This window comes from Corvus hawaiiensis, chromosome 14 (assembly GCF_020740725.1).
Source record: "Corvus hawaiiensis isolate bCorHaw1 chromosome 14, bCorHaw1.pri.cur, whole genome shotgun sequence".
Classification (NCBI taxonomy): domain Eukaryota; kingdom Metazoa; phylum Chordata; class Aves; order Passeriformes; family Corvidae; genus Corvus; species Corvus hawaiiensis.
In genome coordinates this window covers 6,390,554-6,403,880 of record NC_063226.1, presented here as the reverse complement: position 1 = coordinate 6,403,880, position 13,327 = coordinate 6,390,554, and the positions used below count along the sequence as shown (strand labels likewise).

The window sequence follows — 13,327 nt, the reverse complement described above, 5'->3', positions numbered from 1 at the left end:
GGTTCCCTGGCTGGGGGCGCCCAGGCTTGGGGCGTGTCTGATGGACCATGGTGGCACTTGGGTTACAGTCCCTGCCCCTTGCTGGGTGCAGGGGATGGGAGAGCAGCTGTGGATGCCTTTCCTTGGGAAATACCATCCAGCCTCAACAGCTGCTAGACAAGGGCAGAGGCTTTGCTGGGGGGGTTCTCTGGTGGGTTGTGCACCATTGGGAGCTTTTTCCACTGAGGGTGTTGGTGCTGGTTTCCCCTGCGGGGATGTCCAGGTGTTTGCTGAGGACTCATCTCCCACGGAGAGCTTCCTCTGGAATATGAAACATAATGGGGCTGCTGGTCTGCCTTCCCTGCCTGCAGTCAGGAAGCTGGTGGGATTTATCCCCTTGTTTCTCAGGGATGCATGGACTCTGCCGGTCCCCTGTACCTGCACCTCCCGCTATGCAGCTGAATGGGATGATTTCTGCACCGTTTAAACTGCAGATCTCAAAGATACTGAGTTGCTATATGCTCCTGGAAGTTATCTTCTGACCAGTGGAGGCAAGGAGATCCTCTTTGTGCCCTGCTGAGGGTGGGTGTAGTGTTTGGTGAGCCTATATTAGACATCAGAGAATCCTGGAGATGTTGGAAACCCATCTCTGTTGCTGCTGCCTGGGGCTCGGGCTGAGCTGGGTGGGAGGTGAAGGGTCTCTGGGCAGCAATCCCTGGGGTCAGGCTGGATTCCCAGTGGAGGCTGCAGCCAGGGATGTGTGCTGGCCTCAGGTCCCATCCCCCTGCCCTGCCTGTGAGGTTCCTGCGAGGTGACAGGGAGGGCTGGGAACACGGCTGGCATGGGTGACCCTGTGCCCAGCGTCCAGCCATGCCCCACGGCAGGAGTGTTTGCCTGCCCGGCCTTTCCTGCACTTCCCTGGGAAAGCACGTCCATGGGAAGGGCAGGAAGAGGAGGAAGCTGGCTGCTGACTCCCTCTGGGACAGGACACTTGGAAACCTTTTCTGTGACAGCACTTCTACGTGAGAAGGGGTCAGCTTGGGCTGTCAAAGCCCCCCCTGCTCTAGGGGCCTTCTCCCTGTTTGAGGGGCTCTGGGGGGATGCAGGACTTGCCACAGCGGGAACCTGGCTCCCAAAGAGCTGAGGAGAGGCAGAGGCTCGGGGCCCTGGCCCCCAGCCAGCCCCTGCGTGGGGGAGGCGGCAGAGGGAAGGAAATGTCGTGCTCTGACTCTGCGTTTCCACCAGGATGAGCAGTGGCCGAGCCCAGTCCCGCGCAGAGCATCCTGCTGCAGCCCTGCCCTGGCTGCTCCCGGCCTGACGGGGCGGCTGTGGCCACGCTGGGTGTCACCGGGCTCCGGTGTGGCCCCAGTCGGTGCCCGGCCGTGCTCTGGCACCAGCTGAGCCCTGCTGCGGGCAGGGGTAAGCGCTGCCACGGCCCTGCTCCTGCTGCCCTCTGCCAGACCCGTCCCTGGGGCAGGATCCATGGCACAGGTGGGAGGTTGGTGGTTTTGCTCATGGCTGGGGGCACACAGAGCTGCAGTCGCTGGCTGGGATTGGCCCCATGGAATTTCCATTGGGAGAGAAGGGGGAGCAGAGTTGAGCAGGAGCGGGAACTGGCAGGTCCGTTGGCAGGGGCTGTGGGAAATGCCTGTCCCTGGGTCCTGTCCACCCCAGGACTGTGGGAGGGATCTGCTGCCAGAGCTGGCATGGCCAAAGAGCATTCCCAGGGACCACCAGTCTTGGTGCCCTCCTGCTGGACAGATGCAGCCATGGGGTGCCCTGCCCACGGGGTGTCGGGTTCTTTGGGAGGGATGTGGTGCTCCACGTGGACCAGCTGGCCCCGGGATAGCTCCAGGGTTGAGTTCTCCACTGGGATTGCTGGGTCTGAGCCCTGTTGGGGGCAGAAGGGGTCAGCCCTGGGTTTTGGCAGGACTCATGGCATGGCTAATGACAGCTGTGAGGTTTGGACCCAGATCCAGATGCTCATTCCAAAACTTCTTCCCAAAACTTGCCAAGTATTTGGGTCCAGGGTTTTGGCTTGGTCCTGTCCTGAATTGAGCTGCTTATTTGGAGCTTTTTTTTTCACTGCTGTAAGCTTGGAATTGGGAATGCAAACTGTAGCCAGAGCTCTGGGCCGAGGCAGTGGGCAGATGGGGATGGAATCGGGGTATTCCAGTGCTGGGTGGGTCTGGCCTCAGCCCACTCTGTGCTGGGTGGTGCCTCCAGGAGAGACAGGCCAGACCCTGAGGCTGCCAAGGGATTTTCTGCCCTTGAGGTCAAATGTCGTCACCCTCAGCAGTAGAAATGTCATGGGGCCAATGGGTGCTGACACTTGGCAATGACTTGCTGTGGCTGCGGGAGCTCTGGGCTGCTTTCCCTCAAGTTCTCTAAATTGGAGGAATTTCCCGGGAAATACTGCTGGCTGCTGAATGGGCTCATTTGGGTGAGGCTGATCCCTGAGTGAGGGGTGGGAACCATCTGGGTGAGGGGTGAGGAACCCCACCAGGGGTTTGGTGCCCACTGGGATGAACACCAGCTTGAAGAAGAGGTGGGAAGGGCTGGGTGGTGGGAAGGAGGTGGGGAGGAAGGGCTCCTTTGGCACACTTTTCTAGGGGATGTTTGCAGAAGTGATCAGCCCCGAGCTTTGATGAGCTCTGAACTCATGATTACAAAGAAAGATCTTCCTCTCCTGCCTGGCCAAGAACTGTGTTTGGTTTGGTGGGTTCAGAAACAAAATGTTTCATCAGAAGGTTAAAACTGTGTCTTGTGGCCCTGTCATTCAGGTGGCATCACTGTCACCTCCTGCTCTTTGCCCGGTCCTGGCAGAGAGCTGCAGCTGAGCTGTGTCTGCCCAGGACCCTGCTGCTGGTGGGACCCCCAGCTCTGCAGCCATGCATCTCCTCTGCTCTGTGCACATGGAACGTGGGCTCGGTGTCAGGGCTCTGGGGGGAGTGGGCTGCGTTCTGGAGGTGTTGCTGCTGCTAGTGGGATGCTCAGGCTGGTTCTTTGCTTTCTTCCAGAAATTGAAGCCAAGAAAGCGTGTGACTGGCTACGGGCAGCGGGATTCCCCCAGTATGCCCAGCTGTACGAAGGTGAGAGCTGCCTCCTGCCTCTGACCCTGCTCTGTACCTGCTCAGAGCCTGTATCTCATCCAGATTCCAAGCGGGGCTGCAGGGACAGCGCCCACAGCTCCAGGGAGAGGAGGGAACAGAGGGGATTGTTCACTTGATTATATGAGTGTGTGTAACACTTTGAGCCCTTGGCCATGGCCTGGAGAACCAGCCAGTTAACTTCCCTGCATTCCTGAACTTTTCCCCTTCAGGCAGGGCTCTGAGGAATCCTGGGGCGGCTGCTTCGGCCAAGGGCAGCCAGGCTTTGGAGAGCCATCAGCTCTTAAGAGGTTGAGGGAGTGTTTGCCATGGGTGGGAGCGCAGGGGCAGCCAGTGTAGGTAATGTGGAGAGCAAGCATGTTCTCTCTCCTTCCATCCCTCCCCATTCCCACAACCCCTGCCCTGCTCCAGCCTGCCCTTCCTGAGCACTCAGCGAGCCCTGCCTGGAGCAGACCATGTCCCTGCGCCTCCCCAGTCACGGGGCATGGGCATTACCCAGCCGGTGTTCCTACTCCCAGCTCCTGTGCCAGGCGCCCAGGGCAGTGGCAAGGTGGCTGTGGCGGTGGCTCTTGCCTGAGGCTCAGCTGTGTTTACTTGGAAGCCGTGCTGGGATCCTGATCCCGGCCGGGGCCAGTGCGAGGAGCGGTGGCTGCAGCCGGCCCCGTCTGGCTGGACAATAGCGGGAAGCGGGGCTCCGGCGGCCGCAGCCACGGCCATTGTTCGGCTGGGCACTTCCCCCGCCCCCCGCAGCACCAGCCCCCCGGTGATGCCTTTATGAGCAGCATGTTTGCTGCCAGTGCCTATTTTGGGAGGCAGGCCCCACGTGCAAGGACAGGCTGGGTTCCTGCCGGGATACCCAGCCCCAGGTGCTGGCCCCAGACAGTGCTCACAGCTGGGCAGCGAGGAGCGGTGCTGGTGCTGGAGACCACGAATGAACTAACCCTTCTCCAGCCTCTCTCTACAGAACTTCCCACATCCTCCAAGTGTTTCCCTCTGTTTCCCTTCCTGTGGTGATAACACTCCATGGCTTCATGAACAGATGGATTGAGACCCTTGGGGTGGAGGGTCCAGGTCCCACATGCACGATCCCAGCAGAGCTGTCCCTGAGTGCACAGGCATGAGCAGGGAACTGAATGGAGGCCCTCAGGCACCATATCACCCTCACCTAACATACCTAGAAAGAGCTGTGCCCAGGGACCCTGGGCATGCACCACCTCCAGGTCTTCTCCAGCCACTTGGGTTTCTCCTCCTCTTCCCATGCCCGCTGCTGCCCTTTGTCTCTGATGGAGCAGCTGGCTCGGGATCTGCCACTGATGTCACTTTCCTTCCCAGAGTCATCATTCCCTCTTGACATCAGTGCTGTGAAGAAGGACCACAGCTTCCTGGACCAGGATTCCCTCAAATCCCTGTGCAGGTAACACTCCCTTGCCCCCTTGCACATGGAATCAGCACGGGGATGTGCCACAGACAAGGGCAGCTGTCCAGGCTGATGGGGCAGTGGGTACTGCGGGGTGCCTGATGGGGCAGTGGGCACTGCAGAGTGGGTGCCTGATGGAGTGGTGGGCTCAGTGGGGTGCCTGCCTTGCACCCTGGCTGGGCTCAGAGCCCGTTCCAGCGCTTTGGCTCCCTCTGCGGTGAGAACTCCGTCGTTCAGATCAGGGAGCGTTGCTGGTGTTGGGTGGTTCCAGGGAAACAACAGGTTTTTATGCTCCGTGTGACGCTGGTCATCCCGGTACCGGGCAACGCAGCCCGGCCGGGCGTTTCCACCTGGGCACGGCGCTGCTGCAGCTGCAGTCTGGGAGCAGCCGCGGGAGCTGCCTGGAGTGGTGTGCAGGGAGCAGCGTGTGGGGGACTCGGGCAGCCAGAGCTGGCACCCAAAGCAGGCCGCTGACCGGATGGTCTGTCTGGACGGGCCGTGTGTCACTCAGTGCTGCCGAGGGTGACTCAGCCCTGCCTTAGCTCTCGGGACACGTCATCACAGCCGTGTCCCTGCGCTTCAGCGCTGTCCCTCCCACTAGAACAGAGAAGAGGCGGGAACAGGGTCTGTTTCTTATTTCCCGGCAGAGAGGCTGCTGTGCTGGGCAGGAGGGGATCCCCGCGCCGTTTCCTGGGTGCAGTGAGGCAGGAGGTGATGGGAAATCTCCGCCTGTCCCTCCCTCTCTGAACTTTCAGGTCCCTTAGTCATTCCCTGTCTGGGGCGCAGGAGTTTCTGAGGTGATTTTGCTTTAATAATCTGGAGCAGGTCACCCCTGCCCACTTGCAGAACCAGTGGCCCCAGCAGCTGGCATGGGCATGGCCTGGCTTGGGATACCATCTGCTGGCATTGTCTCCTTGTTGGTCGGGTGTCCCTCTGACCCGTGGAGCGAGTGACAGGTGACAGGCACAGCCAAGGCTCTGAGGCAGGAAAATTAAAAGAAGCCAAAGCCATCCCTGTGTCCGCAGCAGGGCTGGGACAGGGGCTGGGACCAGGGTAAAGCCGCTCTGTTTCTTGCAGGAGGCTGATGACCCTGAACACTTGTGCCTCCATGAAGCTGGATGTTCACTTTCAGCGTAAACAGGTAAGTCCCGGATGCTTGAGGCAGGTGAGGGGCTGAGGGGTGCAGGGGATCATGTGCTCGATGGCAGGGCAGTGTCCTGGTGAGCTGTGGGACTGCCCTGGGCACAGAGTGGCTCCTGGAGGCCTCTGCTGCCAAAGGGGTCCCGAGCTGGTTAAAGGGAGTGAACACGCTGCTCTCCTCCCCACCTGGTGCCGTGCTGGTGGCTGTGCCCCTCTGAGGTGTGGGGATGTGCTGACCCTCCTTGGCTCCAGCCAACTGATCATCCCCTATTCTCAACTGCCCACAGAATGAAGACTCTGAGGAGGAAGACCAGTGTGCCATCAGCAACCGGTGGGCATTCCAGAGGGACAGCAAAAGATGGTCCCGGGTGGGGTCCGCTGATGTCCTGTCCCAGGGCTCAGAGGCCCTGAGCTGCACCATGCACCCGGTGTCCAGCCGTGAGAGTGTCCTCACGGACCTCAGCACCAACCCCGAGGCCACGTCCCTGCACAGCACGGGCAGCGTGGGCAGCGTGGGTGGCACGGGCGGCACACTAGGTACTGCGGCCACGCCGTCCGAGCCCCCGTCCCCCCTCCGTGCCACTGTCAACGCCTCCAGCTGCAGCCGGAGCGAGGGTTCTGCGCAGGAGCAGCCCTCGGGGCAGGGAGGGGGCTCTAAGGAGAAGCTGAAGAAGCGACGGTCTCGCAGCTTCCTGAAGCGGATTGAGTCCCTGCGGAGGAAGGACAAGCAGAGACCCAGCCCAGACAGGAGGGTGGCTCCACACAGCAGCGCCACTCTCCCACCGGGATGGGGCTCCCTGCAGAGTAATGGGGACCTTGCAGCCACCAGGACCAACTCCTCTAAAAGAGGGATACCTGCCTCTTTCCACAGCAAAAAACACTTCTTCTCAGTATCGTACAGGACTAACCGCCTGCTCGGCCCCGCGGGCACCAAGAGGAGCTCTGACCCCAAACGCAGCGGAGTCTACCTGGAGGACTACGACACGGCCACTGCTGCCGAGTGCCAGCGCCGGGCTCACCATGGCGATTGCCTGGTCTATATCCCCTGTGACCACAAGCCCGGCACCTTCCCCAAATCACTCTCCATCGAGAGCTTGTGTCCCCTGGGCGGCAGCTCCCTGGCCCACTGGAACGCAGGGAGCGCGGCTGTGGGGCTGGGCGAGGGCGGCAGCAGCAGCAGCGTGGAGGGCTCGTCCTCCCCGAGGGGCTTTGCCTGCCGGCGCCGCGGCTCCTGCAGCTCCCTGGGCAGCCGCGTCAGCGTCTACGACAACGTGCCGGAGTTCGGCAGCAGCGAGGATTTCTGCAAGGACGGGGAGGTCACCTTCGAGAACCTCGACGACATCCTGCAGCACATGTGGGGGCTGCAGCAGAAGGTGGAACTCTGGTGTAAAGCCATCTCCTCTGGCCTGGATGGGGAGGAGGGGGGCGAAGAAGAGGAGGATGAGGAGGAGTCGGACTCGGGAGGGGAACCCTCCAACCTGCATTTCGAAGAACAGTCCATGTCGGATGTTGGCATCTCTGCCAGTGACTTTGATAGCACCGGGAACTCCCTCAACGAGGCTGAAGAGATTGAGACACGGGAGCGCCGAGATTCGGGGGTGGGAGCATCACTCACAAGACCCTGCAGGTATCAGAGAATCCCAAGATGGTTTGGGTGGGAAAGGAACATCGAGACCATCTCGTTCCACGCCCCCTGCTGTGGACAGGGACACTTGCCGCTAGAGCAGATTGCTCCAAGCCCCGTCCAGCCTGGCCGTGAACACTCCCAGGGACGGGGCTGCTGCAGCAGGGAGGGGTGCACAGCCCATGGGTGTGGGGAGCAGCGCCGGATCCCGTCCTCGGGGGCCTGGACGATCGTCCCTTCCCGGGAGGCAGAAGTGGGCGGAGCGGGGGAATGCTGCTGGAGCCGCACGGTGCGGGCAGGGGAGCGCAGCGCGGGGCGCTGGTGCGCTCTGGTGGCCGCAGGACACCACTGCCACCGCTGCCAGCACTTCCAGCAGGGACACCGCTGCCGGTCCTGTCTGCCTGCACAGACCCGTGATTCAAAGGTTTTTCATTAACTAATAACAAGCGTAAACGCAGGAGGCACGTGCCTACCCCTGTACCAGTGTTCCCTGGGGCTTTACCCAGGAGAGCTACGGCTGCTGCCGAGTTCTGTGGCTTTCCTCACCCAGTTTGGCTGGTGCTGGAGGGTGACGTGGCAGTAACCATGAAGGAATAGAGAGCAGTGGGGGTTTCCTTAGCTGGGAATGTCCTGTGTGTCCCCAGAAAGCTGCGTTGGCACAGCTTCCAGAACTCACACCGGCCCAGCCTGAACTCGGCCTCGCTGGAAATCAACCGCCAGTCATCGGCCCAGCTCAACCTGCTCCAGAAGTGCTCCCTGCTCCGGCTCACTGCCATTATGGAGAAGTACTCCGTGCCCCACAAGCAGGCCTGGACGTGGTGAGCTGGGGCGAGGGGGACCAGGACGGGGCCCACAGGCTGCAGCTCGTGCTGTGCCCCTTGCCTGGGGCAGCTTCGGGGTGTGGAGGGGAAAAGCCAAACCAAGGGCTTTCTGCTCTGGCAAGTGTGAGCCAGGGCTGAGCCCCAGGCTCCTGGCATCATTTGGGCATCCGGGGGGCTCCTGGCATCATCTGCCACTGGGGGGGCTGCAGGTGTCCGTGGGGCATTAAAAGTGCTGCAGCAACATAAGAGAGTGGGACAGTGGTTTATTTTCATAGCCAAGCATCAAAGCATTTTGGCTTAATAAAAAGTGCTGCCATTCCTGCTGGGAAGCTGCCTTGCTTGTATTGCAAACACTGCAGAAATGTGTGTGTGTTCCCAGTGTCCTGCTCCCCCTGTGAGGGGGTACTGAGGGCACCAATTGTTGCATGGATGTCTCTTTGTCCCACTCGGCAGGACTGTCCCCAAGTTCATGAAGCGGAGTAAAGTCCCTGACTACCGGGACAAGATGGTTTTTGGGGTGCCGCCCATTGTCAACGTGCAGCGGACAGGGCAGCCCCTGCCCCAGAGCATCCAGCAGGCCATGCGCTACTTGCGCAGCCAGTGCCTGGACCAGGTGAGGCCGTGGCTGCCGGGCAGCAGCACTGGGATTTGGGGGGAAAAAAATAGCCTTCGGGGTCCTTTTGTTCACCTCTTGTGGTGTGTGCTGAAGTGGGAGGGTGGGATTGTCTGTGGGAACCCAGCAGTGTCCCCTTGGCCATCCCTCACTCAGTGTCTCCTCTGGGTTCAGGGATGAGCACTTTGGGGAGGGAGTGTCATTGCCTGTCCCACGGGTGCCCACCCAGGCCTGTGCCTGCTCACCCCCTGCTCTGCCCCGGCAGGTTGGCATTTTCCGCAAGTCCGGGGTGAAGTCCCGGATCCAGGCGCTCCGGCACATGAATGAGACCAGCCCCGACAACGTCAACTACTCGGGGCAGTCAGCGTACGACGTGGCCGACCTGCTGAAGCAGTACTTCCGCGACCTGCCCGAGCCCATCTTCACCAGCAAGCTGACTGACACCTTCCTGCAGATCTACCAGTGTAAGGGCCGGGCTGGGGGCAGCTCGAGGTCTTCGGGGAGGAGGGGTCCCTCCGTTCTGTGGACAGAGGTGGCGGGAGCGGGTGGGTGGTGGCCGTGGGGAGGCCCAGCTGATGCTGCCCCGTGCTCGCAGTCGTGTCCAAGGAGCAGCGGCTGCAGGCAGTGCAGGCCGCCATCATCCTCATGCCAGACGAGAACCGGGAGGTGCTGCAGACCCTGCTCTATTTCCTGAGCGACATCGCCTCAGCCGAGGAGAACCAGATGACGGCTGGGAACCTGGCTGTGTGCCTGGCCCCCTCCATCTTCCACCTCAATGTGTCCAAGAAGGAAAGCACATCGCCCAGGTAAGGGCTGGCTGAGCTCCAGTGCCCCTTCCCTGCCTGCTGTGGGAGGGGGCCAGCAGGGAATGCTGAGACACGGGGTGCTCTTGGCTCTGCTCTGTGACACCAGTGAGAGTCATGGGGGTCTAGAGGTGCCCACTGGTGCCAGCACTACCTGGCATATGTATCTATAGGGCCATACACAAGAGGGGAACCATGGGGAAACCGGACCAGAAGGACCTCAATGAGAACATGGCTGCGACGCAGGGGCTCTCCCATATGATCACTGACTGCAAGAAGCTCTTCCAGGTGGGTGGCAATGGTGTCCCAGCCCAGCGCTGCCTGTGGGAGGTGTGACCTTCCTGGAGTCCTGAGGTGAGGACAGCTGCTACCAGCCAATCAGCCTGGGGCCAAGCCCAGCTGCATCTCCTGGGGCAGGAGATGGTTCAGGCTGTATGTCCATCCTCCCCACTCCCTGGGGAATGAGTTATGGTTCTCTGTCTGTCCAGGACCACTCACAGAGTCCCCACAGGATCCCTCTGCCTTGCTGAACATCCGTGTGCTTTTGGCTTGCAGGTCTCCCATGACATCTTGCTGCAGCTGAGCAGCTCCTATATGGCCGCAGACGCTTATCCCCATCCCCTGGCTGACTTGGTGTGCCAGGGGGAGAGCAAGGATTTACACTCCTACTTTGAGCAGAGTGTCCAGAACCTGCTCAAAGAGTCGTCAGAGAAATTCAAGGGGTGGCTGAGCACAGCAGGGCCCCTGAACACAGAGCTGTCCTGCAAAAAGGTAAATGCCACTGTGTGGAAGGGCTTGAGAACATGCAGGGAAATGTGTATGGGGTGACCTCTCCAGTAGCCAGAGCAGGTCCCACCCCATCCCTCACTAGCCAGCAGATGGGACTGCGCTGTTCTGTGGCAGTGGGAGCCATCAGTGAAGCTGCTCAGGGGTTAGCACTGGGGGTCCTGCGGGACAGACAGTCTGTGTGACCCCCACCTCATCCACTCAGGTCGGGGACGGGCACCCTCTGCGCCTGTGGAAGGTCTCCACAGATGTCGAGGCCCCTCCCGCCACGGTGCTGCACCGGGTGCTGCGGGAGCGTCACCTGTGGGACGAGGACCTGCTGCAGAGCAGGGTGGTGGAGGCGCTGGACAAGGACATGGAGGTGTACCACTACGTGACGGACAGCATGGCCCCGCACCCGCGCAGGGACTGCATGGTGCTCCGGTGAGGGCGGCCGGGACCCGCGGGGGGTCTGGGCTCGGTTTGGTGCATCCCCTCTGCTCCAGCCCCATCTCCTCCAGCCCGGGCTGTGTGGGCTCCCCCGGTGTCTGATCCTGCTGTGGACCCCATGGTGGGCACATGGTGACTCCTGCTCTGTTGCAGGCGCTGGCGCACGGACCTGCCGCGGGGAGCCTGCCTGCTCAGCTCCCTCTCGGTGGAGCACGACAAGGTGCCGGTGGAGGGAGGGGTCAAGGCCATCGTGCTGACGTCCCAGTACCTCATCGAGCCCAGCGCCATGGGCCGCTCCCGGGTGACCCACATCTGCAGGGCTGACCTCAGGTAACGGGGCCCTCTGGGGAGGGGATGGAGCAGCAGGATGTGCTGCTCCATGATGTTGCCAGGGTCTCTCCTGCCCACTCAGCCCCTCCTGCCTCTTCCCTTCTCCAGGGGCCGGTCTCCCGAGTGGTACAACAGGGTCTTTGGCCACCTCTGTGCCATGGAGCTGGTGAGGATACGAGACTCTTTCCCAGCCCTGAGTCCCAACGGCCCTGAGACAAAGATCTGAGGCACCAGGAAGATGCTCTGTCCTGTCAGACATGGACTTGCCAGTGGATCCAGACTGGGGCTCTCAGCAGGAAGCATGGCATGGGCAGTGCCCGTGGAGGAGGAGACAGAGGCACATATTTATAAACATCCTTTCACCCCGGGCTGGGCAGTTCTGTCCCATGGCCCGGGGGCTGTGGGGCCGCAGAAGGGAAGCTGTGGTGTCCCTCAGGAGGAGCGGGGGAGCAGAGGGAAAGAGTGGCCATGGGGTGACCCCTGGATGCACCTGTGGCAGGAGCTGGGCCCCCCCACACAAGCCAGGAGCAATGGCAGGGACAAAGGAGCGTGGAGTGAGGTGGCAGGAGCGAGCGGGGAAAATGGGGCCGTGTCTGCAGGTCGCAGAGTGGGGTCGGGAAGTGGAGGGTGGGCAGCGAGGAGGGGATTGTGTGTGGTGTCACCTGGTGGGGACAGCCAGGGAGTCACTGTGTGGTAGTGGAAGGGGCTGCTGTTCTGGGAGGAGGGGGCTGCCTATGGATACATAGGTACAGCTCAAGTGCCAGCCCCTGTTGAGGGGCAGATGGAACCTGTTGCAGCATTGGTGCTGAATTCATGGAAGAAGCAGCCCTGTACTCCTGTGCCCTGCTCTTCCTTGGCTAAAAGCCCTCTCTCTGCACTGGGTGTCACTGGGAGGAGGGGTGGATGGACCACGTTTCAAGCCCAGGCCATCGCTCAACCAGCCGACCTGTTACTTGCATGGGGCAGGACGTTGCTGGAGCCCCAGAGCAGCCGCGCCTCAGTGGGAAGGGGCAATGCCTGGGAAGAGGCATCGAGGTGGGGAGAGACTCCCCAGACCAGCTCCTCCTTTGTGCTGCCCTCAGTGTTGAGGGCCATACCCGGAGAGGGAGGAGGGATGGCAGGAGGGGCAGTTGTTTGGGATTCGCCCCTCTTTGGGCAGCTACACATGGCCCATGCCCACCTACTCCCTGCAGAGACATCCATTCTGCTTTCCACCCCTTCTTCCTTCCCTTCATGAAGGAACTGTTCACCAGAGCTGTGAGCACCCAGGAGATGACCTGGTTTCTCCATTCAGGCAGGAACCCAAATTCCCAGACATCGTTCCAACTGGGAGGCAACACGACCCATGAGCTGGGGACCCCCAGTGTGAGTTGGGCCATAACTGTCTGTCTTTTGGTAAAAAAAAAAAAAGCACAAATCAGCCTCTAGTCTGTGTTTTTATATATATGTATTTTATATATATATATATATATATATAAAAATATAACTAACATGTGGGGGAGTGAAATTTCTCCTGATATTTTTTTAAAGTGTTTCTTTTTTTCTATCTATAAATACTTGTACAGGTGGAGTATTAATATATAACTCTGGTGGCAGAGCTCAGCACCAGGTGATGCTCACTTAGAGCTGGGTATTTTGTATTTAAGGGACTTTTGTTTTGTATCATATGAAACTGCAGCAGTTGTTTGACTTGGATCGGGGCTGCTCTTCCCATCCGTGCAATTAATAAACTACTAACAAGATCTGCTGGCTGATGAGGAAACCTCTGTGCTCAGGACTTCTCCAGCATTGGAGCAGCCCAGGGCTGAGCAATGTGCAGCCTTGGGGCTGCCCCTGCGTGGGTGAAGAGACTCAAACCCAGCATTTCCCATATCCAGCTGTGCTTCAGGGCCTTGCCAGGGTTTGGGGTTCTCCTGGCATTGCCACCTGCAGCAGGGAGAGCAGCTTGAGGAGGAAGATCAGCATCCAGCATCAGTGATGCCGGTGAAGAAGAACCACCAGAACTGTGCTGGTGAATTCCCTGGAGCAGACGCCTCTCTCCACTGTTTTGGAAGCAGTGGTGGGAATAGAGTAGAATGTGCTGGAGTAGGTGAAGATGATGGTGCTGAAGGCTGCAAGATTGAAGCCTGGAGAGGAAGAAATCCCTCTCTGAGCTTGGCTAAAGTGTGGGATTGGCAGCAGCGAGACTGCTCTTGCTTTTAGCACTAATGGGGGCAGAGACAATGGGGCAGCCCTGGCTCGTCCCAAATCCACCCATGGCCAAGGCTCCAGCACT

At 60.2% G+C, this 13,327-nt stretch overlaps 1 protein-coding gene across 2 annotated transcripts in view; it reads left to right on the top strand.

Annotated features, from left to right (window-relative positions):
* The window catches only part of STARD8 (StAR related lipid transfer domain containing 8), a 42,591-nt gene extending 29,797 nt beyond the window's left edge, over window positions 1–12,794 (top strand). For both annotated transcript variants that reach the window (XM_048319022.1, XM_048319025.1), the window contains 13 exons: window positions 3,000–3,071; window positions 4,422–4,503; window positions 5,584–5,647; window positions 5,934–7,273; window positions 7,915–8,088; window positions 8,545–8,704; window positions 8,970–9,168; window positions 9,300–9,510; window positions 9,681–9,795; window positions 10,063–10,278; window positions 10,499–10,716; window positions 10,876–11,052; window positions 11,161–12,794. In XM_048319022.1, coding sequence (XP_048174979.1) covers window positions 3,000–3,071; window positions 4,422–4,503; window positions 5,584–5,647; window positions 5,934–7,273; window positions 7,915–8,088; window positions 8,545–8,704; window positions 8,970–9,168; window positions 9,300–9,510; window positions 9,681–9,795; window positions 10,063–10,278; window positions 10,499–10,716; window positions 10,876–11,052; window positions 11,161–11,278 — 3,146 coding nt within the window. In that variant the 3' untranslated portion in view covers window positions 11,279–12,794. The remainder of the gene's footprint in view (window positions 1–2,999; window positions 3,072–4,421; window positions 4,504–5,583; window positions 5,648–5,933; window positions 7,274–7,914; window positions 8,089–8,544; window positions 8,705–8,969; window positions 9,169–9,299; window positions 9,511–9,680; window positions 9,796–10,062; window positions 10,279–10,498; window positions 10,717–10,875; window positions 11,053–11,160) is intronic.
* Window positions 12,795–13,327: the final 533 nt, after the last annotated feature.